This window comes from Sarcophilus harrisii, chromosome 1 (genome assembly GCF_902635505.1).
Source record: "Sarcophilus harrisii chromosome 1, mSarHar1.11, whole genome shotgun sequence".
In the NCBI taxonomy this organism is placed as follows: Eukaryota; Metazoa; Chordata; class Mammalia; order Dasyuromorphia; family Dasyuridae; genus Sarcophilus; species Sarcophilus harrisii.
Genome location: NC_045426.1, coordinates 647,278,931 through 647,306,036, shown reverse-complemented (window position 1 = coordinate 647,306,036; position 27,106 = coordinate 647,278,931). Strand labels below are relative to the sequence as shown.

General features: G+C 40.0%; 1 protein-coding gene and 1 long non-coding RNA gene across 2 annotated transcripts; both read left to right on the top strand.

Moving 5' to 3' along the window:
- Positions 1–8,938: 8,938 nt before the first annotated feature.
- On the top strand, positions 8,939–11,493 carry LOC100930678 (beta-1,3-galactosyltransferase 2-like). The gene is made up of 2 exons (XM_003760477.2): positions 8,939–9,232; positions 10,285–11,493. The coding sequence occupies exon 2, from the start codon at positions 10,298–10,300 to the stop codon at positions 11,366–11,368; it is 1,071 nt and encodes a 356-aa protein (XP_003760525.1). The 5' UTR covers positions 8,939–9,232; positions 10,285–10,297; the 3' UTR covers positions 11,369–11,493.
- An 11,143-nt stretch (positions 11,494–22,636) lies between these two features.
- Positions 22,637–24,910, top strand: LOC111719155. Its single transcript, XR_004231169.1, has 3 exons — positions 22,637–22,990; positions 23,430–23,635; positions 24,155–24,910. It is a non-coding gene; the product is annotated as an uncharacterized LOC111719155 (long non-coding RNA).
- The last annotated feature ends 2,196 nt before the right edge of the window (positions 24,911–27,106 follow it).

The window sequence follows — 27,106 nt, the reverse complement described above, 5'->3', positions numbered from 1 at the left end:
TTACCACTCATATGAAAGAGCGTTCCAAATCACTATTAATCAGAGAAATGCAAATTAAGACAACTCTGAGATACCACTACACACCTGTCAGATTGGCTAAGATGACAGGAAAAAATAATGATGATTGTTGGAGGGGATGCGGGAAAACTGGGACACTAATACATTGTTGGTGGAGTTATGAACGAATCCAACCATTCTGGAGAGCAATCTGGAATTACGCCCAAAAAGTTATCAAACTGTGCGTACCCTTTAACCCAGCAGTGCTACTACTGGGCTTATACCCCAAGGAGATAGTAAAGAAGGGAAAGGGACCTGTATGTGCCAAAATGTTTTGTGGCAGCCCTGTTTGTAGTGGCTAGAAGCTGGAAAATGAATGGATGCCCATCAATTGGAGAATGGTTGGGTAAATTGTGGTATATGAATGTTATGGAATATTATTGTTCTGTAAGAAATGACCAGCAGGATGAATACAGAGAGGCTTGGAGAGACTTACATGAACTGATGCTAAGTGAAATGAGCAGAACCAGGAGATCATTATATACTTCAACAATGATACTGTATGAAGATGTATTCTGATGGAAGTGGATTTCTTTGACAAAGAGACCTAATTCAGTTTCGATTGATCAATGATGCACACAGCTACACCCAAAGAAAGAACACTGGGAAATGAATGTAAACTGTTTGCATTTTTGTTCTTTTTCCCAGGTTATTTTTACCTTCTGAATCCAATTCTCCCTGTGCAACAAGAGAACTGTTTGGTTCTGCACACATATATTGTATCTACGATATACTGCGACATATTCAACATATATATAGGAATGTTTGCCATCTAGGGGAGGGGGTAGAGGGAGAGAGGGGAAAAATCGGAACAGAAGTGAGTGCAAGGGATAATGTTGTAAAAAATTATCCTGGCATGGGTTCTGTCAATAAAAAGTTATAATAATAATAAAAAAAGGAAACATCTAAGGAAAAAATACATGTAAAGTATTTTGCAAACTTAAAGTGCTATATAATTGTCAGTTATTGTTATTACTATAATTGCGATTACATTTGTGTGAAAATTAGCTGAACAACTGTAACCTATATAGATGAAAAGATCATATTTGTGTTATGCAAATTCATGAATTTCACACACATTATATAAAAATAAATGTATGTTTCTGCAAAAAAAAAGGGTTAATGTTGAAAAATATCCATGCATATGTTTTAAAAATAAAAAGCTTTAAAAAAAAAAAAGAGAGAAATGCACATTTTAAAAACTCTGCAATAGCACCTCACACCTATTAGATTGGCCAACATAACAAAAAAAAAAAAGTGATAAATTGGGAAGACCGTGTATTTTAAAATCAGCGGGAGTCAGGAATTCAGGTTAGGGGGAAATCGACAGTCTTTATTCTCAGTGAAGAAAGATCGGAGGTGGAAGAGAATGGGCAATAGCAATGTGTGTAGTTGAGTCAAGAAGCTAGCTAGACCAGCAGCTAGGAGTATGGAACCAAGATCAATCTCTCTCAGCTTCTCTTCCTGTCTCTCTGTCTTCACCCACCAAAATCGTCATTTCCTATACAACACATCAGGACTTGCACAGAGAGTGGGCAGGGACCATCCTTTATCCAATCATGTATATTAATAGAGTGTAGTCCAATTACTATTTAGCCTCACGTGCTTGGGACCTCAGTGTATCAACTCAAGCCTCAGCCCATTACAATAAATGTTAAAGAGGATGTAGGAAAATTGTGACACTAATGCATTGTTGGTGGAGTTGTGAACTGATCCAACCATTCTGGAGAGTAATTTGTAACTGTATTCAAAGAACAACCAACCTATGCATACTTTTGACCCAGCAATATCACTACTAGATCTGTATCCCAAGAAATCATAAAAAAGGGAAAAGGACCCACTGTGCAGAAATATTTATAATGCCCTTTTTGATGGAGTGAATGGACTCCAACAAAAGACCATGTCTCTGGTAGCAATCCAGTATCTGAGTGGGCCCCAGTTAGGAAAAACTAACAAGAATAGAATTATCTTGTAGTGACTTGTTTGGTTGATTGTTGTGCCTTTGTTCTTGAAGAGGACCAAAATAACATCATTTTGTTAGAGTTGAGTTACAGTGTGTTCGACTGGGGCTGATCAGACCAATATGAGCTCAGAACGCTCTGCCACAGGTTGAACACAAATAGTCCCTATGAATATTTGGAGTGGAATATCTAACTTTTCATATCTCATGTTTCTTTTGGGCTAATTCAATTCTGCTTTGCTCATAGAGCACAGCACTTTCTCTGATGAGGGCATGCCATGGTAGACAGTCCTGTGCCAGTGTCTCTCATTCACACAATCAATTCTAAAGTTCATAAGAAAAACCTTGAGAGTGATAGAATTATCTTGTACAAATAGAGTTATCCTGTATGGTGCCTTCTGTTACCCTGTACAATCTGCAAGTTATCTAGAGACTTACAGTCAATTCCAGAAGCTATATTGTATAAAACAGGATGGCCATAATCATGAGTTGATTTACTGACTCACACAATTATCACACTTACCACACCTTGCCCTGGCTCCTTTCCCATAAAAGGTCTTGCTTCCTCCCTTGTTAATTGCAGTTTATTAGGAACTCTGCCCACTTTGTCACAATAAAGGCTTTGCCCCTTGACCTGGAAATGAGCCTGTGAATTCATTCTGGATGACTCCCCTCTTCATGACTTGTTGAACCTCGTCATCTTCATAATGGCAAAATTTTGGAAACTGAGGAGATGTCCATTAATTGGGGGATAGCTAAATAAACAATGGTATATGAATGTAATAGAGCACAATTGTGCAATAATAAATAATGAACAGGCAGATTTCAGGAATATCTGGAAAGACTTGTACAAACAAATGAAAAATGAAATGAACAGAACCAGAAAAATATTGTACACAGTACCAAAACCTTGTGTGATGATCAACTATGATTGACTCAGAAAACAAATACAAAGGACTCATGAAGGAAAATGCTATTCACATATAGATAAATAAGTGATGGATTCTGAATATAGATCAAACCACATTTTTCCCTCTTTATTTTTTCTCATGGTTTTTCCTTTTCAATCTGTTTCTTCTTTCACAACTGTGATTAAATAGAAACATGTTTTACATTATAGCACATGTATAAACTATTATAAAATGGCTACCATATGTGGAAGAGGGCAAGGAGAAAAGGGAAGGAGAAAAGTTTGGAACCCAAAATCTTATAAAAGTGAATATAAAAATTTTTCTTGATATATAACTGGAGAAGAAATAAAGTACTATAAAAAAAAAGAAAGAAAAGGGATACACACATAGCAAAAATCATCAGAAATATGATTTATTAGGAAAAAATCATGGGTAATAGTCAAGCTAAAATAAATTTAAGCAAAAGACCAAAGTAAGGAAAATATTAAATCCATATTAATCAATATTATTTTAGATTATTTAAAATGACTAGGTAGAATAAGGTTGGAATATTGGTATGGTATAGGAAATGATAAGTTGGTAGATTTAGAAAAATATGAAAAGACTTGGACTTATGAGGGATGGTGTTATCCACTTTAAGGAAACAGAAGGCAAAAAAAGCATAATATAGACTTACATAAATGTATGTGTGTGTGGTTATTGATATTTATATATATACTATGTATGTATGTAAGTAAATATAGCTGCACTTAATTGTAGCCTTCTTGGAGAATGGAGGGGAGGAAAAAAAGAACAAAGTAAAAAAATGCATAGAAAAGAACAAAATAAAACCTACAAGGAAGCAAAGAAAAGATGGATAGTTTATAGTATTTCTTTCAGTGAAAATGCATTGTTTCATATTTTCAATCCTCTCGTGTTCTGCTGTGCACGTGGCAATGCTTTCTCTTTTTTCTTTTTCTATTTTGATTTAAGTTTTAAATAAATTTGTTTTATTCTTTTTTTCCCCTTTCATCCCCCCATCTCTCCCAAGCCAGCTACAGTTAAGCACAGATATTTTTATGTATACCTGTATATTCAGAACAACCCACAAACCATACACATATCCACATATCTATATATACACATACATAGACTTACATACATACATACCCCCACACACTGACACACACACACACATATATATACATGCACATTAAGCTATATGTAAACATGCATCTAAAACAATATTAATAATGGGTGACATAATAGAGATTTCTCTCTTTATTGAATCTTTAAATTTGATTTTGTCTAAGATCAATGATTACCAGCTTAGCCCCACTTTTTTTCCCTAATAAATTCTACTCCTGATCCTTGTTGTAATGTGTAGTGTTCTTTTGCTTATCTCATTTCCTATCCCTACTAAATCTTTTATCTTAACTCTCCTTTTTAACTTGCTTTCCTATTACTTAATTTCTCCTCACCCATAAATCGCCCCAAACTTTCTTTCCCTCTTTATTCCATTCCCATTAATCTACATACTTTATCCCATTCCAATTAAACACTCTTCTGAACCCCACTATATCCTATACCATCCTTTCCCCCCTTTATCCCTTGCCCATTAATCTACACACCTTATCCCACTTCCATAAACTTATACACCTAATCATATTCCCTCCCCCGTTATTTATGAATTTTAGAAGGTGACATGCTCTTCATGGTTTATTTATGTAGTGTTCCTTATTTAACTCATTCCTATGTGAATAGGTTTCAAAATTATAGGCCCTCCATCCCCTTCTAAAACCTCTATATCAGTTCTTCCTCTGCACCTCAATTATGGAACATAATTATTATTTTTATTGCTTTTTAGAATCAGCTCATACTTCCACCTCAGTCTTTCTTTTGAGCTACTCAATTACTGATATCGATTTTAAATATATAGTATACATTTCCATGTACAACACAAAAACAATTTATCCATGTTGTGTTTCTTGAAATTAATCTTTGATATTGGCTCCTCTATGTTAAATTTTCTATTTAGTTTAGGTTTGGTTGAGACAAAGTCCTGAAAATCTGCAAGTTTGTTGAATGTTCATTTTTTTTCATCCAATATTATGGATAATTTTGTTGGATATGATATTTTTGGCTGTAGGCCTAGTTCTTTTAATTTCTAGTATATATTATTCCAGGACCTTTTATTGTTTCTTTTATTGTGGTTACTGATAAGTCCTATAAAATTCTAATTATAGCTTCAACATATTTGAATTGTTCTTTTTGTTTGTTTGTTTCTTACAAAATTTTCTCTTTAATCTGGGGATTTCAAAATTTGGCAAAAATATTCTTATGTGTTTTCCAAAAAGGATCTTTTTGAAATGGTGATCAGGGGATTTTTTTTTCTGTTTCTACTTTTCCCTCATATTCTATCACTCCAGGACAATTTTCTTTGATTATTTCTTGCATTATTGTGTCAAAATTATTTTTTTGGTCACAGCTTTCAAGCAGTCCAATTATTCTTATATTTTCTCTTCTTGATCTGTTCTCTTTTTCTATTTTCCTCTTTAATACTCTGAATCTCCTTTTCTAATTGGTTAACTTTTTTCCCATAATCTTCTTGTTTAAACTTAAAAATCACTTTTAAATGGTTTTTAAGTTTAAACAAGATGATAATGAGGAAAAAGTAAAGGAGAAAGGAAGGAAGGAAAGGAAGAAAGAGAGAGGGGAAAGGAGGGAAGAAAGGAAATAAGGAGGGAGGGATGAAGGAGGAAGGAAGGAAAGAATGAAGGGAAGAAGGGAGGAAGGAAGGAATGAAGAGAGGAAGGGAGAAGAAGGAAGGAAGGAAGGAAGGAAGGAAGGAAGGAAGGAAGGAAGGAGGGAAGGAGGGAGGGAAGGAAGGAAGGAAGGAAGGAAGGAAGGAAGGAAGGAAGGAAGGAAGGAAGGAAGGAAAGGAAGGGAGGAAGGAAGGAAGGAAGGAAAGGAGGGAGGGAGGGAAGGAGGGAGGAAGAGAAGGAAGGATGGAGAAAGGGAAGAAAGGATGGAAGGAGGAAGGGAGAAAGGGAGGGAGGAAGAGAGGAAGAGAGAGAGAGAGAAGGAGAAAGAAAGAAGGGGAAGAAAGAAAGGGAGAAAAGGGGAAAGAGGGAAGAAGGGAGGCTAAGGAGGGAGGAGGAAGGAAGGAAAGAATGAAGGGAAGAAGGGAGGAAGGAAGGAAGGAAGGGAAGAAGGGAGGGAGGGAGGAAGGAAGGAAGGAAGGAAGGAAAGAAGAGAAGGGAAGGGAAGGGAAGGAGGAAGGGAGGGAAGGAAAGGGGAAAAGAAGGAATAAGGGAGAGAAGAAGAGAAGAAGAAAGAAAAAAAACATTTATTCAATATTACAATGTGCTAAACTTTGAGGATACAAATACCCAAAAAAAAAAAAAAAAAGGACATTTCATGTCCTCAGGGAGCATGTATATACTAATTGGAGAAAGACAACACACAGAAAGGAGCCAGAAAGTATGAGATTGGGGATAAAGATACCCAACACTAGGACATAGTTCTGAAATGCAGAGGAAATCAGGAACAGAATCAGGGTAATGAAGGTAGACCAGTCTCTTCCCCTCCACAAAATGAAGGCTCCAGGAGGAATTCATCAATGGGAGAAGGAAAGGAGACATTATGGAAGGATATTCTATGGTAAATGAATTATTCTAGGGTGAAGAGCCTGCACTGAGGGAAGTTCGGGGGCAAAGTTCCAGCAGAAAAGAGGACATAGTTTTAAACTCCAAAGAAAATCAGGAACAGGGCCAGGAAGAAGGCTGTAGTGTTGCTGCAGTGACTTGGAGCAGAGTTGCAAGACAACAGATTTCCCTTGTGGAAAGGAAGTCTCTCACCTCTGAAGGGTGGCTGGAAATTTCCATAGAAGAAAACAAAAACAAACAAATCCCAAACAAAGAATTTGTCAGACACCAGGAAGTTAATCTAACCCTTCTGTTCTGACAGAGAGAAAACATGGATTCTGTGCTGATGGAGTGTGAAGGATGGATCAGAGGTGAGAAGAGAGGCAGGAAGTCCTGCTGGCTTTTGCTTTATAGTCTATAAGGGCCCTTTAACTGGATGTTGGTAGTGGGAAGAGAAAAGAAAAAGCAGATATGACAGATATGGAAGTGGGAGAGAGCTGGAGCTTTCAATGCATCTTCAAAGAGGCACTTATGGAAGTTATGGGAATTTGTGTTGGGGCTGAATTAGCAGCCCTGCATTTGGTCTCAGGAGGGCTTGCTTTGAGTCCTGGTTCAACTCTATACTAGTTATAAGGTCTGGGGTAATCTGTTAATTCACAGCCACCAATCCACTAACCCAACTACTGTACTGCAAGGCTCTATTAGGTGCTGATATACAAAAACAAAAGTAATGTGTCCGTACACTTAAGGAACAAACATTCTACTTATTTAGCCTTTCTGGACATTATTTTTCTTGTCTATAAGTGGCATTGGATGATCTTAAAGGCTATCTTTCAGATCTAATTTTATGATGCTATGATCCCTAATTTCTTTTTTTTTTTCTGTTTATTTTATTTTTTTTTCTTTTTTTCTCTTTTTTTTTTATTTAATAGCCTTTTATTTACAGGATATATACATGGGTAACTTTACAGCATTAACAATTGCCAAACCTCTTGTTCCAATTTTTTACCTCTTACCCCCCCCCACCTCCTCCCCTAGATGGCAGGATGACCAGTAGATGTTAAATATATTAAAATATAAATTAGATACACAATAAGTATACATGACCAAAACGTTATTTTGCTGTAGAAAAAGAATCAGACTCTGAAATGTTGTACAATTAGCTTGTGAAGGAAATCAAAAATGCATGTGTGCATAAATATAGGGATTGGGAATTCAATGTAATGGTTTTTAGTCATCTCCCAGAGTTCTTTTTCTGGGCATAGCTAGTTCAGTTCATTACTGCTCCATTGGAAATGATTTGGTTGATCTCGTTGCTGAGGATGGCCTGATCCATCAGAACTGGTCATCATATAGTATTGTTGTTGAAGTATATAATGATCTCCTGGTCCTGCTCATTTCACTCAGCAATATGATCCCTAATTTCAAGGGTGTTTGGCACCAGAGTTGATGGTTAAAATTTTCAGTGTGCACAAACTGATGGTGAATAAAACAAGTAGAACCAGGAATACAGTGCACACAGTAACAGCAAGATTGTGTGATGATCAAGTGTGAAAGAATTGCTTCTTCTCAGGAATTCAATGATCCAAATCAATCATGATAAACTTTGGATGGAAAATGCCATCTGTACCCAGGAGGAGAACCACGGAGAATGACTATAAATCAACATATACTGGGTTCACTTTTTTCTTTTTCTTCTGTTTTTTTAACTCATGGTTTTTCCCTTTTGTTCTGATTTTTCTCTCTCAACATAATTCATAAAGAAATGTGTATTATAAAGACTCAAAAAATTGAAATTAATTTTTTTTAATTTTCAGTGTATTCATTTACACTTCAATACTTGGCAAAAGCAACAAATCATGGCTTTATTTATTATTTTATTGATTGTCTAGACTTGATAAAGTGATGGAGAAAATGCACATTAAACTTAAAGTATACATTTTCCCTCCCTGGAAATCCAGAACCAGCACATTTTCACATAAATCTATGATCCTGAATGTGACTGCCAAGGAAGAAAGTATAGAAAGAGAAAGAAAGAGGGCCAAAACAAGACTCTTGGGGATCATCTACTTTAAGCAGTTGAAAAGGGGACAAGGACAGTGAAAAAAGCAAAAAAGGAGAGGTTAGGAAAAAAGCAAAAGATTAAAACCAGGAAACTAAGTCAACTTCAGCTAAAGGAAGAGAAAGAATACAAAAAGAAAGCTTTTCCATCTCAATTCAAAAATTAATAGAGGATGTGCCAGGATCATTCAGTTAATGGACATGAAAATATTATAGGTATGAATTCACATTCTCTATTCAAAGGAAGTCCTAGAGCTATGAACAAACTCAAAATACATGGATATCTCAGAGAAATGTAGCTAATTGTAGAATGTGCAGAAACTACTCCACTCTGAGTACTCTGAGTGGGACAAAACATAGCAATTTGAATCTTGGGAGTGACAAAAGGTGACATGTTTATTGTGACGCAATAAAGCTAGTCAGATGGGGGGAGGAGGGTAGGGAAAGGAGTTCTGGGCAGAAGGTAAGCCAAAGTCCTGTTATGAACTTAGCCTAAAAACAGGACTGTAAGGCATCCAGTGGGTAGTCAGTGACTTCCATGAGCTCTGAACTATTTGGCAGGGTTGAAGGACAGGGATCTTGGGAAGAGCAACTGAAAAAGAAGAGAAGAATTCCAGGTTAGCTTGGGAGGAAACCCCCTTTTGTGGAGAGATGGTCCCTGGCTTAAGACGCAATAGGCCTGGATTCTATTTCTGGAACTGCCACCAATTCACCATAGAATTCACTTATTCCCCAGGAGCCTCAGTCTTCCCCAGAAAGACCCTTCCAACTCTTTTAGGATCACAGATCCCAGGAGTGGGAAGGAGCCTTAGAGACCATGTGTAGTCTAAAACACTCATTTAAAAAATTTTAAATTCAATTTTATTTTAAAGACTGCATTCTGTCTTTCTACTTTCTTCCCCCTCCCCTGTTATGAGAAACTAAAGGAGCACAAAAACATGTTATAAACATGTATAGTCAAGTAAAACAAATTCCTGTATTGGCCTTGTCCAAAAACAAAGATATGCTTCCACCTTCCTCCAAATCCTCTCACTCTGGAGTTAACACACTCATTTTACAGATGTGTAAACTGAGATCCAGAGAGAGCCAGGGATTTTTTCCAAAATCACATAGAGGGGAAAATAATAATGATGGGGTTTGAATCCATCTCTAAGACTCTGTGAGCCACAAAGATACTGCTCTGAATAGGACCCACAGTTGTACCACTCTCTCACCCTAAGATGTGCCCTGACCCTCCATATTAGAGAGGGCAAGATGCCAGCCCTTTTATTTCGCCTTGGGAGGAGGAATTATTGGTGCTACTATTCATTATGGGACCATGTGCTCCTGAAGGTCCTGCTATCCCTTTATCTTTGCAACAATTTAGTGCAGAACAGAATAAAGATCTCTCTCTCTAGAAGAGTGGGAGGGGAAGTTCCTATTCCTAGTGAGGAGTAGGAGAAAGGCTGAGAGGCTGAAAAAAAAGGGAGGGGGTGCTCCCTCACCTGTCTCACTGGTGTTCACCAAGAACCCTGTCCAGACTCCTCACGCAGACTACTCAGCCTCCTTCCTGCACTCTACCTAGAGAACTCTGGCCCAGTGCTCCATATTTCTGGCTTTGGAGAAGGATGCTAGGTCCTGGATATAGCCTCGGGCCCTATAATGCACCCTTTTGTTTCTCCCTGCCCAGGACATACAGTGTCATGAGGTGGTCATGGAGTTACCTGGTGCTGGGGGCTCTGCTGGGCACAGCCTGTGGAGTACTGCTGGCCCTGCTCCTGGAGGCTAAGCTGGGCTCCCTGAAACCTCCAGAACTCCAACTTCACCTTAAGTCCAAGAGCTCCCTGATGCCCCTGATCTCCTTGGCCCCAGATGCCCTCAATGTCCCCATGGAGAGACTCTCAGAACAACATTTGACCCCCAGTGTGGCAGTGGTGAAATATCCCTATTCTTACCCCTTCCTGATCAACCACCCAGACAAGTGTCAGGGTGAGACTGCCCCTTTCCTGCTTATATTGGTAATGACTCAGCCTCAGGACACCGAGGCCCGGGAGGCTATCCGGACCACCTGGGGGGAGGAGACCATTGTGCCTGGGGTGACCATCCATCGGCTCTTTGTGCTTGGTCTGTTCCCGTTGCACTTACACAGACACCTTCAGTGCCAACTAGAGAAAGAGAATGATGAAAACCAAGACCTGCTCCAAGTGGGCTTCCTAGATACATACAGCAACCTGACTCTCAAGACCCTGATGGGGTTGGAGTGGGTGGCCCGCTACTGCCAGACTGCCCAGTATGTGCTCAAGGTGGATGGCGATGTATTCCTGAACCCTGGCTTCCTGGTGCATCAGGTGCTTCATCCTGAGGGGCCCCCGCGTCCAGCCTTCATCACTGGCTACATCTACAAGAACAGGATGCCCATGAGGAAGCCGCGCCACAAGTGGTACATGCCCCGAGAGGCATTCCCTGGAACCATCTACCCACCTTACTGCGCTGGGGCTGGTTACGTGATGTCTGGCTGCCTTGCCCTGAAAGTCCTGACTGTGGCCCAGAAAATCAAGGCAATCTATCTGGAGGATGTGTTTGTGGGGTTGTGTCTGCAGAGTCTGAAGGTGAAACCTACTCCCAGCCCTGTGGGTATCTTCCAGGTCTTTGGGAGGGAATATAAACGCTGTGATTTCAACCAGCTTGCAATCGTCCATCCCATCAAGCCTGTGGACCTACTCTGGATCTGGGCGGACTTTCAAAAAGCCAACACCACCTGCCCTCCCAGTTAGGTTCTAGCATAGGAATCCTGCAACTCACCCTTTCCTTCTAGTCTTTCCCACACCAAAGGCCCACTTCCCAGTAGCCTCTTCAATAAACAAACATTTAAATCCTCATATGAATAAGTAGTCTTTTGGGGTCACATGAAGTTGGGGAGAAAACTGGAATCTTCTTAATGGGAAAGTATGAGCCAAGTCAACAAAGAAAATGTGAATTTTTATGGGAATCAATGCATGTCCTGTCCCCAGGAGCATCCGCTTTATTCATTCATATTTGAGGAGAAAAGGCAGCAAAGTAAATGGCAAACAAAGCATGTGTGTCCTCCCAGAAGGTAACACTTGAAGTCCTGGTCAGCATGTGATCTGCATAAGCCACCAGATGATGGTCCAAGCCCTCAAGGAGCAGCTGAAGAGCCTTTGGGCAATCATCCCTTGGGGGGGAGCAGAGACAGAGAGAGACAGAGAGACAGAGAGGGGGGTGGGGTGATTAGCTTGGATTCTGTCACTCAGAGACATTTTCCTAGGGAGTCATAAGGCCCAGGTTCTGCCTGAGATATAAAAGGTACCCACAAAAATACATAATTCTTAAAACTTATTTTTGCTCAGGTCCACACTCCCATTATAATTCTAATTTCCTTCTCAATTACATGTAATACATTAAACTCGTGGATTAAATGACTTTTAAACAAAAATTAAATTAACACTCTTGGCTTCCAGGAACTAAACCTCTACTTCCTCACCCTCCCTTCTGTGTGCAGTGGTTCCAAGGCAGCCACAGACCATATTGGTGGAGAGGTCACCCTCCCCAATTTCAAGTTCAAAGATCAAAGGGATTGGACTTTGGTTTACCACAAACCCAGCTGTTCATCTTGCTACCCAATGGGTGATGTCATCCACCCTAACTCTTACAAGAACAACATTTGATTCTTCACACCTGCTGGGTTCATTGAAACAGCAGAATACACACAGAAGAATCTGTGATCAGGAGTATTTATCAACCTGCACTGTTGTCAAGCATTAGGAGTCCTGCCAGTTAATCAAACCAATCAACACACTCCCCCACCCCGAGGTCATCTTACAGGCTCATGGTCCCTGATGCACCCAAGGCATATTTAAAATGTATCGCCATAAACTGCTTGGGGCAGCCCTTTTTGTAGTGTCAAGAAACTGGAAACTGAGTGGATGTTCATCAGTTGGGGAATGGCTGAATAAGTTATGATATAGGAATGTTATGGAATATTATTTTTCTATAAGAAACAATCGGCAGGATGATTCCAGAGACATCTGGAGAGACTTACATAAACTGATGCTGAGATTATGTGATGATCAATTCCGATGGATGTGGCTCTTTTCAACAATATAATATAATATAATGGATAATTTTTCAACATTAACCCTTGCAAAACCTTATGTTCCAATCCCCCCTTCCCTTTACTCCCTTCCCTAGATGGCAAGTAGTACAATATATGTTAAACATGGTAATATATATATATATATATATATATATATATTATATGTGTGTGTGTGTTAAATCCAATATAGGCATACATATTTGTACAATTAACTTGCAGCACAAGAAAAATCAAAAAGGAAAAAAATGAGAAAGAAAATAAAATCTAAGCAAACAACAACAAAAAAGGAAAAATTCCATGTGTGATCCACACTCGGTTCCCACATCCTCTCTCGGGGTGTAGATGGTTCTCTTCATCACAAAAATCATTGGAACTGGCCTCAATCATCTCATTGTTGGAAAGAATCATTCTATCAGAATTGATCGTTATATAGTCTTGTTGTTGCCGTGTACAATGATCTCCTGGTCCTGCTCATTTCACTCAGCATCAGTTCATGTCAGTCTCTCCAGGCCTCTCTGTATTCATCCTGCTGGTCGTTTTTTACAGAACAATAATATCCCATAACATTCATACACTATAACTTATTCAGCCATTCTCCAATTGATGGGCATCCACTCAGTTTCCAGGTCCTTGACACTACAAAAAGAACTGCTATAAACATTTTTACACATGGGTCCTTTCCCCTCCTTTTTTTATGATCTCTTTATGATATAGACCTTGTAGAGACACTGCACAGTTTTACAGCCCTTTAGGCATAGTTCCTAATTGCTCCCCAGAATGGTTAGATCAGTTCACAACTCCACCAACGATGTATTAGGGATACACCTATTCTTTCCCCCCAGAGGGCACCCCAGTTCCAGTCCCTTCTCACTCCAAGCTATATGATATAAGGACAGTGTGCTTGCCTCCTCCTCATCATCCCTTTCAGATTCCTGCTACTCCTGCAATTAGCATAGTATCTGGCATATAGAAGGTGCTTAATAAATGCATATTGATTGCTGCTCCCAGATCTATAATTCAGTTCCTCCTCCACCAAATCCCCACAGAAGGAAACACTTCTTGCAAGTGTTGCATCTCTGGACCCAGCCTTCCTGTCTAAAGAGACTCCCATTAATAGGGGGTTTTGGGGGCACAGGGAAGGGAGTGCCTGTCCTAGAATGACAACACACTTATCTCTCCCAAATACTACTCGATTTAAGAATGTATCCAATGACCCTAGACACTTACTGTATGACTCTGGGCAAGCCACTTACCCCTATGCCTCAGTTTCCTCATCTGTAAAATGAGCTGGAGAAGGAAATGACAAAACACTCCAGTATCTTTGCCAAGAAAATCCCAAATAGGGTAAAAGAATTAGACACAACTGGAATGACCAAACAATAATAAGGAAGTCATAGAATTACAGAATTTCAGGATATAAAAGGAAATCCAGAGGGCATCTTGTCCAAAAACTCCTCTATAACATCACCGATAATAGGTATGATAGATAAGAGTGTTGGATTTGAAGCCCTGATTCAAAGACAAAAAGAAATCAGTCCCTTCTATTTGGCTGGAGGAATACATCATGTACACAGATAATAATAGCTAGTAACTATGTAACATTTTAAGGTTTACAAAGTGCTCTACAGACATTATCTTAATTTATCTTCATAACAACCCTAGGGGAAAATACTGTTATCCCCATTTTATAGTGGGGAAACTAAGGCAGTCTAGATTAAATGACCAGCCTAGGGTCACACAGAGTTTTCTTTTCTACCTTTTATTATTTATTCCATGTGATAAATGATGAATAACTTATGACATAATGAAAATCTGCCATATTAGTAAACACTATCCACATATATACTGGACAGGGAGGGTAAAGGCAATATTAGACTATTTATAGAGGATGCACAATTAGGTCTAGGAATGAGTCAGTACCTCAGCTTTGTTTCCAAAACAGAGCAAATTCTTCTGAGAAAAGAACATCAGGCTTATTCAAGCAAGAGACATCTGCAAGGGGAACTCCAGACAAAGCTTTAGACTTGGAATTTAATGGGAAACAAATGGAGGGTTTGGCCTTTGAAATAATGCCAAGGAAAAGAAGAGGTCGGTATATTGTGCAGGTCTGCTGAGATTGCAAAATTTAGAGTGGCAGGCAAGTCCATCATGCCCTTAGAGAAAGAAAAATGTCAGGGAGTTGGTTGAAGGAGTGCCAGGGGTAAATTAAGGCAGACACGAATTGGGTGGCTGGTTTTGGTCCTTTGTGGTTTATACTCAGTTTTCTGATCCTGTTCTTTCACAAAGACCATGGACCACCACAAAAACAGCTAAGCAATCTGAATGAGGACAAGATGAATTTATAAAGCTCAATGAACCAAAGCTATGCATTCAGAATGAACAAACTGGAGGTCACACACATACAGCTTCCCTCACCTGGCAATGGGGAATTACTGCAATTTATCAAGTAGGAACTAATATGATCCAATACCTGCTTAATGAAAATCACATTGGCAGTTGTGTGGAGGATGAACTGGAAAGAAGAGAATTGAGCGAGACCAATCAGGAAATCATTGTAACAATCTCAGGGAAATTAGAATAGAATCTTGTTGGTTCCTCCATAGTTTGAAGGATGAAATTATTACAGTAGCAAGTCAAGTAATTATTGGTCATTTAAATAGTTAAGAACTTAATATTTAATATGATTTATCTTGGAGTTCTAGGAGATATCTATTAATTGAAGCTCCCTATTACTATTATCTAAGGACTTCATGCCAGACAATGTTTCCTGAACTTCTTGGCTATTTCTTCTTATTGTCTAGTACACACTGATGTACAATATTGCCTCCATTTCCCAACTCCATCCAACTTCCTCCCTTTTCTGCCCTCTTATTCCTTAATTTCTTCTTATAGCCTATGGCACTTCCCTCACATGTGGCCTTTCCTGAAAGTTAGTTTTAGGTTTCTCTCTTGGCTGAGCCGAAATCTAATTTCACTTCCCTCTAAAGAGTTCAATCACTTACATGTAATTTCTAGTACATTCTAATCTGTATGATTTCTCTAATTTTGGGTTAGATAAATGAGTTTGCTTGATGGTTTTGATGGTGGTATTGTTTGTAATCAGGATTTCATGGGAAGGAATTAAGCTGGTGATTGATGACCAAGGGATGGTGATGAGGGAGATAGCTTTTGTTCTGAATTTGATTCATGCTCCTAGACAAGCAATATCTAGATATCGTGGGGACAGATAAATATCTTTCTGGTATTTATTAAATAATTTTTCAGTCTTGTCTAATTCTTGGTGAACTCATTTGGGGCTTTCTTGACAAAGATATTGAAGTGATTTGCCATTTCCATTTGCAGATCACTTTAAAATGAGGAACAAGGCAAACACGGTTAAATGACTTGCCCAGAGTTCAAATTTGACCTCAAGATACTTACTAGTTATATGACCCTGGGGCAAGACATTTAACATCAATATCAGTTTCTTCATCTGTAAAATGGAGATAAATAATAGCACCCACCTCCCCAGGATTGTTGTATGGTTAAAATGAGATAATATCATAAAGTGCTTTGCAAACCTTAAAGGGTTGTATAAATACTAACTACTATTATTAATTCAAAACAAAAAAATTTAAATAAATGCATTCAGTCATTTTTCAGTCAAGTTTGATTCTTCATGACCCCCCCTTTGAAGTTTTCTTGGCAAAGCTACTGGAGTGTTTTGCCATTTCCTTCTCTAGCTCATTTTACAGGTTAGGAAACTGAGGCAAACAGGGTTAAATGCTTGTCCAGTAGCTGAGGCCAGATTGGAAGTCAAATGTTCCTAACTTCAGGTTCAGCAGTCTATCCACTGTGCTGCTGAGCTTCCCACTTCAGCACAGAAAAGAATAAATGATAAGGAAAATCCTCCCATACACAAAGGGGTACACACTTTCACAGATCACCACCCTACTGGAGAAAAAAAGGAGCACACAGAAGAAGCACTCATGGAAAATAAAGAAAGCATATTTAGAAAACTTATGAGGCTGGGCAACACATGTACAAAGGACACACATGTATGTGAGATGGGGCATAGAATCCTCCTCCAGCTTCAATGTTCCCCTTAATGAAGGCAGGTATCATTGGGTGACTTGGTAACATTATCACGTTCTGGACTGGTCATATGAGATTGAGTATCTTTATCATCTTTGTAATTATCCTTGGGATATTTTCCACCTCATCAATGTCAATCCATAAGTGTGGCACTAAGGACTGAACATGGGACTTCATCCAGGGCAGTTCCAGTGTAACTCTGGAACTCTGACCTAACTCTGGACTCTTGTCTCTGAATGCACCTTAAGATTTGTACCTGCCCTGTCACATTGTTGACACATTGAACTTTCAGTCTACTAATGGAACCCGCAGCTCAAGCCCAGACATTCCCATGAGACTCTCCTCATGGGGGAAAGAACCATTATTAGCCAATTCATGTCTATAAGATAGGCAGTTTTCAAGAACTTAGAAAAGGAGAGATCCCCGCCCAGCCCAGCTTGATTTTGAGTACACAAGACAGTTGGAGGCTCTCTTCAAAGAGAGAGCCTTGGAGGGAGAAAAATACTATAGGAAGCAGCATACATATGAAGGAGCCAACAAGTCACTATTTCCAGCTTGCTACAGTAGATACTTTGAAGATTTCTCATGGGGTAAAATCAAGAACACTCTCAAAGTGAGCTGAGAAATCTAGTCTGGGTGGGAGAGCTCATTCATTCTGTGTATATATTGTATATTTAAAGATATAATTTCTCTGATTTCTCTTTGCTTTTGGCTTGATAAATGAGTTTATTTGCTATTCGGCATTTGTAATAATCTTCATGTTACATTTGAAGACAAGCCTTCAAATTAGCTTCCTTCCTTATTAAAAGATAATGATCAGGAAAAGCAGCTTACACCCAAAATTCATTTTTCCTAGACTAGGAATATTTAGGGCACCACACAGATATGATTCTTTCTGAAAAGGTAAAAACAGATCAGCCTCATGTGCTCAATTCATGCTCCCCTGCTGACAGGAATCAATTTCTTTGAAAAGTGAGATTCCAGAGATATGTATAATTTCTCATGAGTTGTATTTAGGCAAATGCATGTGGACCCACATAATCTACATAAGCAACACACACCTATAAAAGATCCCCAATTTTTTTTCACCCAAACTGTCATCTAATTAAACCTCCACCTTCTTATACTGTTGGTTTTTTAAATCCAAGTTTAAAATTGTATCAATCCCTTTTGAATTACATCTGATTAGAGTTGATTCAGTATCAGTGGGTTAAAATTTTGGATATGCCCACATGAAAGGTATTCTTCTCAACGTATATAATATGAAGAAACTTTGCCACACAATCTCTCCCCACAAATCTCTCCAGAGACTAGGCATTGTGGGGACAAGGCTGAACAGATCCTGGGACCTTTTTATCTTAAAAGGCTTATCCTAAGGCTATGCTAAAGAAAGAAGGGATGTACTGAGACTAAATTGAGAAGAAGGAAATTGCCCTATTAACATCAGGTGTCACCCAGAATCTTGAACTGCTTTGATTTTTATCCTAGATACTGGGGGGTAAGGGTGAGGGGGGCTATTGAGGAGGAGGAGGAGTAAGAATGTCTTACTGTGAATACTAAGTCTTTCTTTCTGCAAGGAGCCTTGTGAATATATAGGAAATTTCCTAGCACTGAAGATTTTGAAGGGGGAAGAGGGAAAGAAAGAAAGATCATAATGTCTTTCTTGAAGAGGTGAAATGTATTTTACTTTCATTTTAATTTTGAGTATTAAAACTGCTACAATTTATATAATATATGCTTGAATCCATTGAGTATAGGGAGAAATTGAGAGAGGAAATTTTCCCAAAGGACAAAAAAGACTGAGTCAAGATAATTGTAATAATTACAATATTTTAATATTTTGTTAATTAACAGTAGGATGAACTAAAGAAACAGTAGTCCAAAACAAAACAAAACAAAAAAACACTGCTTTCTTTCTGAAAAGTGAAGGGCAAAAAACAAAATAAAAATGAATGGTCTCCATTGGAGATAAGAGCGTAAGTTGAGTGCCATCTATTGGTAGACTCAATTATTTTGCACTCTGAATTACTATTCCAAACTCCTCAAAGGAATTTAATTTGTGACAGCTATCTTCCTTCCGGCATATTTAAAGAAAGTGTAAATCATATGCATGTCCACGATAAGGTTGTCACCTTAGCCTTTCTTCCAGTCATTCATTCAATCAATCAACCAACCAAAAAAAAGTGCATTATTACATTTATTACGTTTCAGGCACTGTGTTAAACACTAGGCAGTAGGCACAAAAATATAAATGCCACATACAAATACAAGAATACAAAAATAAGATAGTCTCTGATCTTCAAGTAGCTAATATTCTACCAGATATAGATCTGGGTATCTTGATCAACTATTCTACAAAGCCATTATTATTAAAAGCAATTTGATACTAGAGAAGAAACAGAGGTTGTCAGAGAGGCAGATTACACTACAGTGTATAAAAGCAAATGAAGAGAGTAACTTAATATTTGGTAACCCCAAAGATCCCAGCTACTAGAGCAAAAACTCACTATTCAACAAAATTGTTGAAAAAACTAGAAAGTTTGGCTGAAACTAAGAATAAATCAATTATCTCACATCATATATCCAGACAAACTCCAAATGAGCACATGATTTAGACATAAAGGATAACATCAAAAAACAAGAAGCATGGAAGAAAATTACTTATTAGATCTATGGATGGGGGGAAATTCAAGATCAAACCAGAGATAGAGAAATTCATAGGAGATAAAATGGAAATTTTTCATTAAATAAAAAATTTCAAGCTCTCCATCAATAAAGTCAATGATGCTAAATTTAGAAGCAGAAATTTCTCTGATAAAGGTCTTATTTCTATAGAGAGAGAAGGGTTCAAATTTATAAGACTAAAGCCATTCCTCTCTTTATAAATGGTTTAGGATATGTGAACAGGAAGTTTTCAGAAGAAGAAAACTCAAGGTATCAAAATCCTATTGATCAAAAAATGTTAAACAGCAAGAGTCAAGGATAAGATCCCTCAGCCTATTCCACTAGGACTTCCTTCTACAATGAGGCTGACCTATTAAAGAATACTTGTAAAGTCCAGTTATTTAACTAATCCCAAATCTTGGTTATCCTTTGCCTTCTGCTAACCCCTGAGCCATTATCGCTGATCTAGCCTTCAATCCCTACTGTCAACATGGGTTCCAGGAGAAATTCATACAACTAAGCTTCAATAGGCCATTCTTGGTTTTATCTTGCTCCATTCCAGACCTCAACAGAACTTCCTGGACATTTATAGCCATACATGTTTACCTTCCCCCACCCTCCTCTTTCTGGATTCCTTTGATGTGTTACAATGTAAACTCCTTTAAGGTGGGAATTGTCTGGTTCAATCTTACATCAGTATCCTTAGCACTTAGTATCATATGGGCCCATAGTAAATAATTTAATAAATGCTTTACCTATTTATCTATCTAGATATGACCTTGAAAGGACAATACTTATTCACATTTACAGTGTAACAACTTCTACTTTTCTGAACATATTGTGAAATATCTTGCAAGATACAAGAATCCCTGATTTAGAGGTAGTAGATATTTCACAATATGTTCAGAAAAGTAGAAGTTGTAACACTGTAAATGTGAATAAGTATTGTCCTTTCAAGGTCATATCTAGATAAATAGGTAAAGCATTTATTAAATTATTTATCTTCTACTCTGCCACTGAATTACCCTCACTTTATAGATGAAGAAATGGAGATTAAGAAAGATTAAATGCCTTGGCCAACGTCACATTGCTAGGAAATGCCTGAGGTAGGATTTGAACTCAGGTTTTCCTGAGCCCAACAACCTATTCTCTATACCAGCCTAGCTATTCCTCAAGGGTAGTTTTGATTTAGGAAAAGGCCCAAGTCAAAAAAAAAAAAAAAATCACAAGATTCAAAAATAGAAGGGATTTTATAGATTTAACTATTGATTATTTGGAGCCAATGTAATCAAGGTTGATCTTCCTATGTGGTTTATAAACTGAATTGGGAGACATTTCCCAAAGAATACAAGTCATAGTGGATAGAGTTCCAGGTCTGAATTTATGAAAACTCATCATCCCAAGTTCCAATCCAGCTTCAGTACTTATTAGCTGTGTGAACTTGGGCAAGTCACTGTCCTGACTGCCTCAATTTCCTCATCTATAAAATGAGCTGGAGAAGGAAATGGTAAACCACTCCAGTATCTTTGCCAAGAAAATTCCAAATGGAATATAATATGAACAACCACCCCAAAAACTATGATATAATAAATAAATGGAAGATTTAGATATAAGTAGATCATCTCCAAAGGTACATTGATGATCTCAGTATATAACTGACGAAACCTCTGATGAGAGTTGTAAATCTGTTCACTTACCTTATAGTGACACCTTGAGTTCAATCTACAAAATTGCTACCTTCTTTTTGGACAACATGACATCAGGAACAGACTCTGGCAGGCTTCCCTAAGCCTTCCTCTAGGCTTAAGAATTAAGAAATTGATTTGGCACAGTTCCTGTGACAAATGAGAAGATTTTGTAGAGGGGATGGTTGCCCAGCAGTGAGAATCCCCCCCTTGAGGTTATGTACCATGAAATGGATGAAATCACTTTGAACCTGTATCTTTTTTCAGCAAAAGAAAAATCTGCTGATTTAAATTCTATCCTGGGAATCAGTATTAGGAAGGTCAGAAAGGATCTGAGAGAATTTGAAAGGACTAATGATGAAATATACTATCTGGACTTGCATAGGAAAAAAATTGACATGTTTAGATACAAACTGAAGTGGGATATTTTTTAGTTTCTTTCAATTTTTTTATATGAGTCTTCTTATATACAAAAACACTAATATGGCAATGTTTTACATGATTGTACATGGTATACCTATCTCTAATAGCTCACAGTCTTGGAGGGAAGGGAAGGAAGTGAAAAAATTTAGAACTTGTTAATGTCAAAATTTTGTTCTAATATGTAATTGGGGGGAAACAAAATATATATTAAAAAGAAAAAATGCAAACACCTTATAAAAAAAATAAAAATGAGGGGCAGCTAGGTGGCGCCGAGGTTAGAGCACTAGCCCTGAAGTCAGAAGGACCCGAGTTAAATTTGATCTCAGACACTTAACACTTCCTAGCTGTGTGACCCTGGGCAAGTCATTTAATCCCAATTGCCTCAGCCAAATAAATAAATAAAAGGAAATGAGAAGAGAGGAATGAATCAATAAGCAGGCATTTATTAAGGGTTTACTATGGGGCAGGTATCATGTTAAAATCTCAGGATTCAAAGATCAAAATAAAAGAGTTTCTGGAGCTTAAGGAGCTTCCACGTTTGTTAAGGGAAATGATACACGCATATTATCTATGAATACATATAAAAGATATAAGGTAACATAGAGGAAAGGCAACAGCATCTGGAGGAATCAGAAAAGGCCTCCCGTGGAAGTCAGCACTTGAAGGAAATTAAGGCAAAGGACAGTAGTGACAGGTGGGGAAGAGGAATAGATCTGGAGTTAAAAAGAAACAGGTTCAAATCTTGGCTCTCCCACTCATTGCTTGTGTGACAATTTACCTGTCAGCCTCAGTTTTCTCATCTGTAAAATGAAAAAGGTCAGGTTAAGTGTGACAGAGGGAGAGGAGATTGGGGTGCCCAATTTCACAATTTTGAGGCTTGGAAGTGATGCTGCTTCAAAATAAAAGTGAAGCCAAAGGTCAGTAGGTGGCTGACATCGGGTGGAGAGTTTTAGAACTAAGGAGGTACAGGTGGGGTCAAGATGCTGAGTAATGACCCATTTTTCTTTTCCCTCTTCCATCTCCCCTCAGAGCTGACAAGCAGAAGTGGCTTCAGCCCCCACTCCCACCATGATGCTCTGGAGGTGGGTGGTTCACATTGAAACAGGGGAGATGAGGCAAGTTCACACACTTTCTATAAACCCAGTGGAAATTCTCCTGCTAAGAAAACCTATAAATGTCCCATGCTTGGTCAACTGTGCTGTTAAAGCCTTGTGAAGCTCACCAGAGCAGGGGTATCCCCTTTGCAGATACCACTGCTGGAATGGCCTGCCTCACAAGCTGCAGGTAGGGATGGGGAGTGACAGGTTAACTGTGATGCAATAAAGCTAAACAGTCAAGTGGATGGAGGTCAGTGTAGAGGCTAAGCCAAGGTTCTTGTTCCTCCAGGAAGTGAGCGAGAATTCCTGCTATGACCTGACCAGGGTGAAAATGATGAGGTGGGAAGGCTGTTATAATCTTGGCTTAAGCCCTAAAATCTCTTGAGAATATTAGATTCTCTGGGGAAATGACATGGGAAGGGAGAGGAAAGAGAAAAGAAAGAGTAATGTGACCATTAAGTTCCAGGTTGTGTCCCTACTCTGGGAGCCAGGACACCTGGTTCTTGTCCTGGCTCTGACTTTGTCATTATGCAACCACAAACAACTCATTTCTCTGAGATTTTCCTCTGTGAAATAAGAAGTTTGGAAGATAAGACACTCGACACCTCAGTCTGATTCTTTGATCCTGTATGATGAAGGGGTTAGAATGAATTCTAAGGCATTTTTTTCAGCCTATAAGATTCTAGTAGTTAGAACTTCAGGTCCTCATTAGACTATACAAATGCTCAATTCCCTTGCTCAGTTTCCTATCAAATTCTCCCTTTAATTACCCATCCAGATCCTATAGGCAACACCCCGAAACTTTGTGGAGAATTACTACTCATCACCCCCATCCACTGAGGTCTGTACAATCAGGGTGAAGGAATAAGCATGCTGGCAATTCCACATTTCTAGGAAGCACCGTTCCCCGACTCTGCTCTCCTTTCCACCAACCCATCTCTTCTGTACCCCCAAGCCATCGGGGAGTAATTCTGTCTCTCACAGGTAGGAGAAAGGCCAGGATCCCTCCCTGGTTCCTTGTACTGACCCATTCTCCCCCTGTTCTCTGCCCCAGAACCCTGACGTCATGAGGCTGCTCAGGTAGAATCCAGTACTGGCAGTCTTCCTGGGTGCAGGCTGTGAGGGGCTGATGGTGCTACTAGCAGAATGGTCTTGAGGTGGCTGGAAGCCTTTGGGAGCACCAAAACAGCCCCAGCACCAAAGAGACACTGCCTCCCGCCCATCTTAAGAGAAATTCACATGGCAAGCCCAGTTTCCGCTCCCCCAGGAGAGCCCACCCAGATCTTCCCCTTCCTTCTCAACCACCCAGGCAAGTGCCAAGTTTCGGGGGGAGGGAGGGAATCCCCTTCTTGCTGATGTTGGTGATGACTCAGGCCCAGGACCAGGTTCTGAGGAACACCATTCGACTTACATGGGGGAATGAATGCACGGTACCTGCTGTGATCATCCCATGCCTCTTCCTAATAGGCCTGTCTTCTCATTTCTCCTCCCACTGTCTGCTAGATGATAAGCACAACGATCTCCAAGTGGCTTTCCTGAATATCTACCACAACCAGACCCTCAAAACCCTCATGGCCTGGAGTGGGTGGTGCAATTCTGCCCCAGGACTCACTATGTGCTTAAGGTGAATGGAAATGTCTTCCTAAACCCTGGTTTCCTGGTGTAGCAGATACTGACGCCTGAGCAGCCAGCCCTGCCAGACTTCATCACTGGCTCTATCACAGAAACAGACTCCCCATTCTAAGGCAGATCCATCCTCAGTATGTGCCCCTGGACATGCTCTCCAGAGCCAGGTACCCACCTTACTGCTGCAACCCTGGCTATGTGCTGTCGGGACAACTGACCCTCAAAGTGCTTTCCATCGCCGGGAAAATGCCAGCTGTCCACCTGGAGGAAGTCTGTGGGGCTGTGCCTGCGCCAGCGAGAGATGGAGCCCACCCCAGTCCCCTCAACACCTTTCTGGTCTTTGGCCGATCATACAACCCCTGTGACTTCCACAGTTCATCCTTCATCCCTTGTCCATCCCTCTGAGTATCAGGAGCTTCTTCAAGTCTGGCCCAACTTTCAGAAAAGCACCACCACTCTGGTGGCAGATTGAACGAAACCCTTCTCTGCTGGACTCTTTTAACTTACTTCCTCCTCCTGCCTTCCAGCAGGCATCTCTTATACTGCAAGGTAGAATCACCCCAGGCCATCCCCCACCTCCTTTCTCATAAATTTGGTTATCTCCAATAAAAGTGCTATCAGAAATGCCTTCATCCAGAGAGATAAAGGGAAAAGGTAGGGAAAAGGAGGGCAGAAGATACAAATTTAATAAGAAAACACCTCCACTCCCACCCACCCCCTCCCCATAAATGAAAAGGCTTTGACCAAGGAGTCATCACTGGTGGCAGTGTCATTGTCTTGGACCTGTTTCTACAACTGTATAATGAGGGAGTGCTGGACCAAACTATCTTTAATGCAGCACTCTGACAGCATAACTGATTATTCCCAGGAAGCACCCATTCCCTTGCCCCTCTGGGGTTGGGAACAGGGAATGATAGGATGAAGCTGGGACACACATTGTGAAAAGGCCTTCTCAGGCTCCGTGATTAAGATACAATGAAAACTCTTTTCTAGACATATTTGACAGGTAGCTGCAGCTACCCCCCCCCCCCCAATTAATCTGAGAACCACCAACGTTGCTCCTATGCCACCAAAACCAATGCTTCCTAGTAGTCTTGGCCATGCACAGTCTGATGGAGCAAGACAAGACCAGGTGGGTGGGTCTCAAAAACTCGGCACACCCTCCCCACCCCGCACTGAACCACAGCCAAAATTCTGCTTGCTCCAACTCAGGGTTCCCAGGGAGCCTGTAGTGTTGAAAATGCTGGATCTGTGGTAGAGAAACCAGGCTAACTCACTTGGCCCCTCTTTTCTAGGACATCAATCTGCCCATCCATAAATCGGGTCTGATTCCATGGTCCAAAATTCCTGTGAACTTACCAAACCCCTCCCAGTTTCTGAATATCATACTGTCTGGCTAAAAACACAGATGGGGAGAGGTAGGACTTGGGCCATTCACTCCCATGGGAGACCAGAGCCGAGAAGACATTGAAATTTCTCCATTACAGGGTGACACATAAAACACACATCCATCAGGGCAGACCCATTTTCCTTTATTTGTGTAGAGGACCATACATTCAGGTTCCTAGGTTCATCATCCAGTCAACAGCATGTGGTGGGGAAAATTCTGGAGGTAGAATACCTGGGTTCAAACCCCAACTGTCCTAGTTTGTGCCCTACCTGTGACATGAGGCAAGTCACAACCTCTCCCAGTCTGTCTCCTGAAAAATGAGAGGGTCAAACTAGACTGCACCCAAGATTACTTCCAGCTCTAAATCAATGATCCTATGAACTTCTGCTCCCACGCCATTTTTTCCCTTTCTAAACCCCACCAGTCAGAATTAATCACATGACATCATAGCAATGCAAGAGGACATTTACTTAAAACAAAAAATATATAACAGGAGAGAAGAATCAAGCAGCAAACTTCCTCACCACCCGTTTCCCCAACTACAGTCTCCCAAACTTCTAGGGAATGTAGATTTTGAGTCCTCCTGTCTCAGCTTCCCTGATGGCTTAGCAGCTGGGCACTGTAAGCTGGTGGAACAGGATAAAAAGAGGCTCTTGAGTTCACCTTCTGGGCCCTTTCCTGAGCTGTGTATCAACATGCTACAGCAACCTAGACCCTAAAGGTCTATTAGCAACTTGCCCAGCAACTGAACCTGGGAACTTAAGGTTCTGAAAAGAATCACATCTCAGGACAACAGAGATGTGTAAGTCTTGATATTCTGGCCTCTCAGGGTAAACCGCAGCTGGGAGAACGTCTGCAGGCACAGAAGGGGGCAAGCCTCCTGTTATCAGCCCTCAGAATCAGATGGCTTCTGACTCCATTTTCGATTTTTTTCTCTTCTTTCTTCCGGTGCCCTGCTTGAATATTCCTTCATCCTGTCTCTGGAGAAAGTTTGTGCCCAGCCTCTCACGAAGAAGGCTGCAAATTCTCCCCTCTAAGCAGTCGATGCGGGGTAACATCATCTGTCAGGGATATAGTTGGCAGTGGGGATGTTCCCCCCACACACATCCCTATTCATTTACATTCATCTTGATTCAGGGTGCTGGAATGATCCAGGCATACACTTCAGTTACAAGAAGCTTCCTGACCCCACAAACCCCAGGCCCCCAGCACAAAACTCTAGGACTGGAAGTAAGACACAGGGATTAATGGGGCAGTGTTCAAAACAGTGTGGTCACCTAGACTGGAGTGTCCACCGAGAGAGTCATTAGCAGCTAGACACACAGAGCAGCCACCATCAATAACATAATAGGAAAAAAATAACTTCCCATTTTTACAGTGCTTTGTATCACAGAATTATAAAAGCTGACATTTATAAGTGCCTTAAAGTTTGTAAAGCA

Excerpts from the sequence above, each read along its gene's own strand:
- LOC100930678 (XM_003760477.2), top strand. The coding sequence starts at position 10,298 with ATGAGGTGGTCATGGAGTTACCTGGTGCTGGGGGCTCTGCTGGGCACA.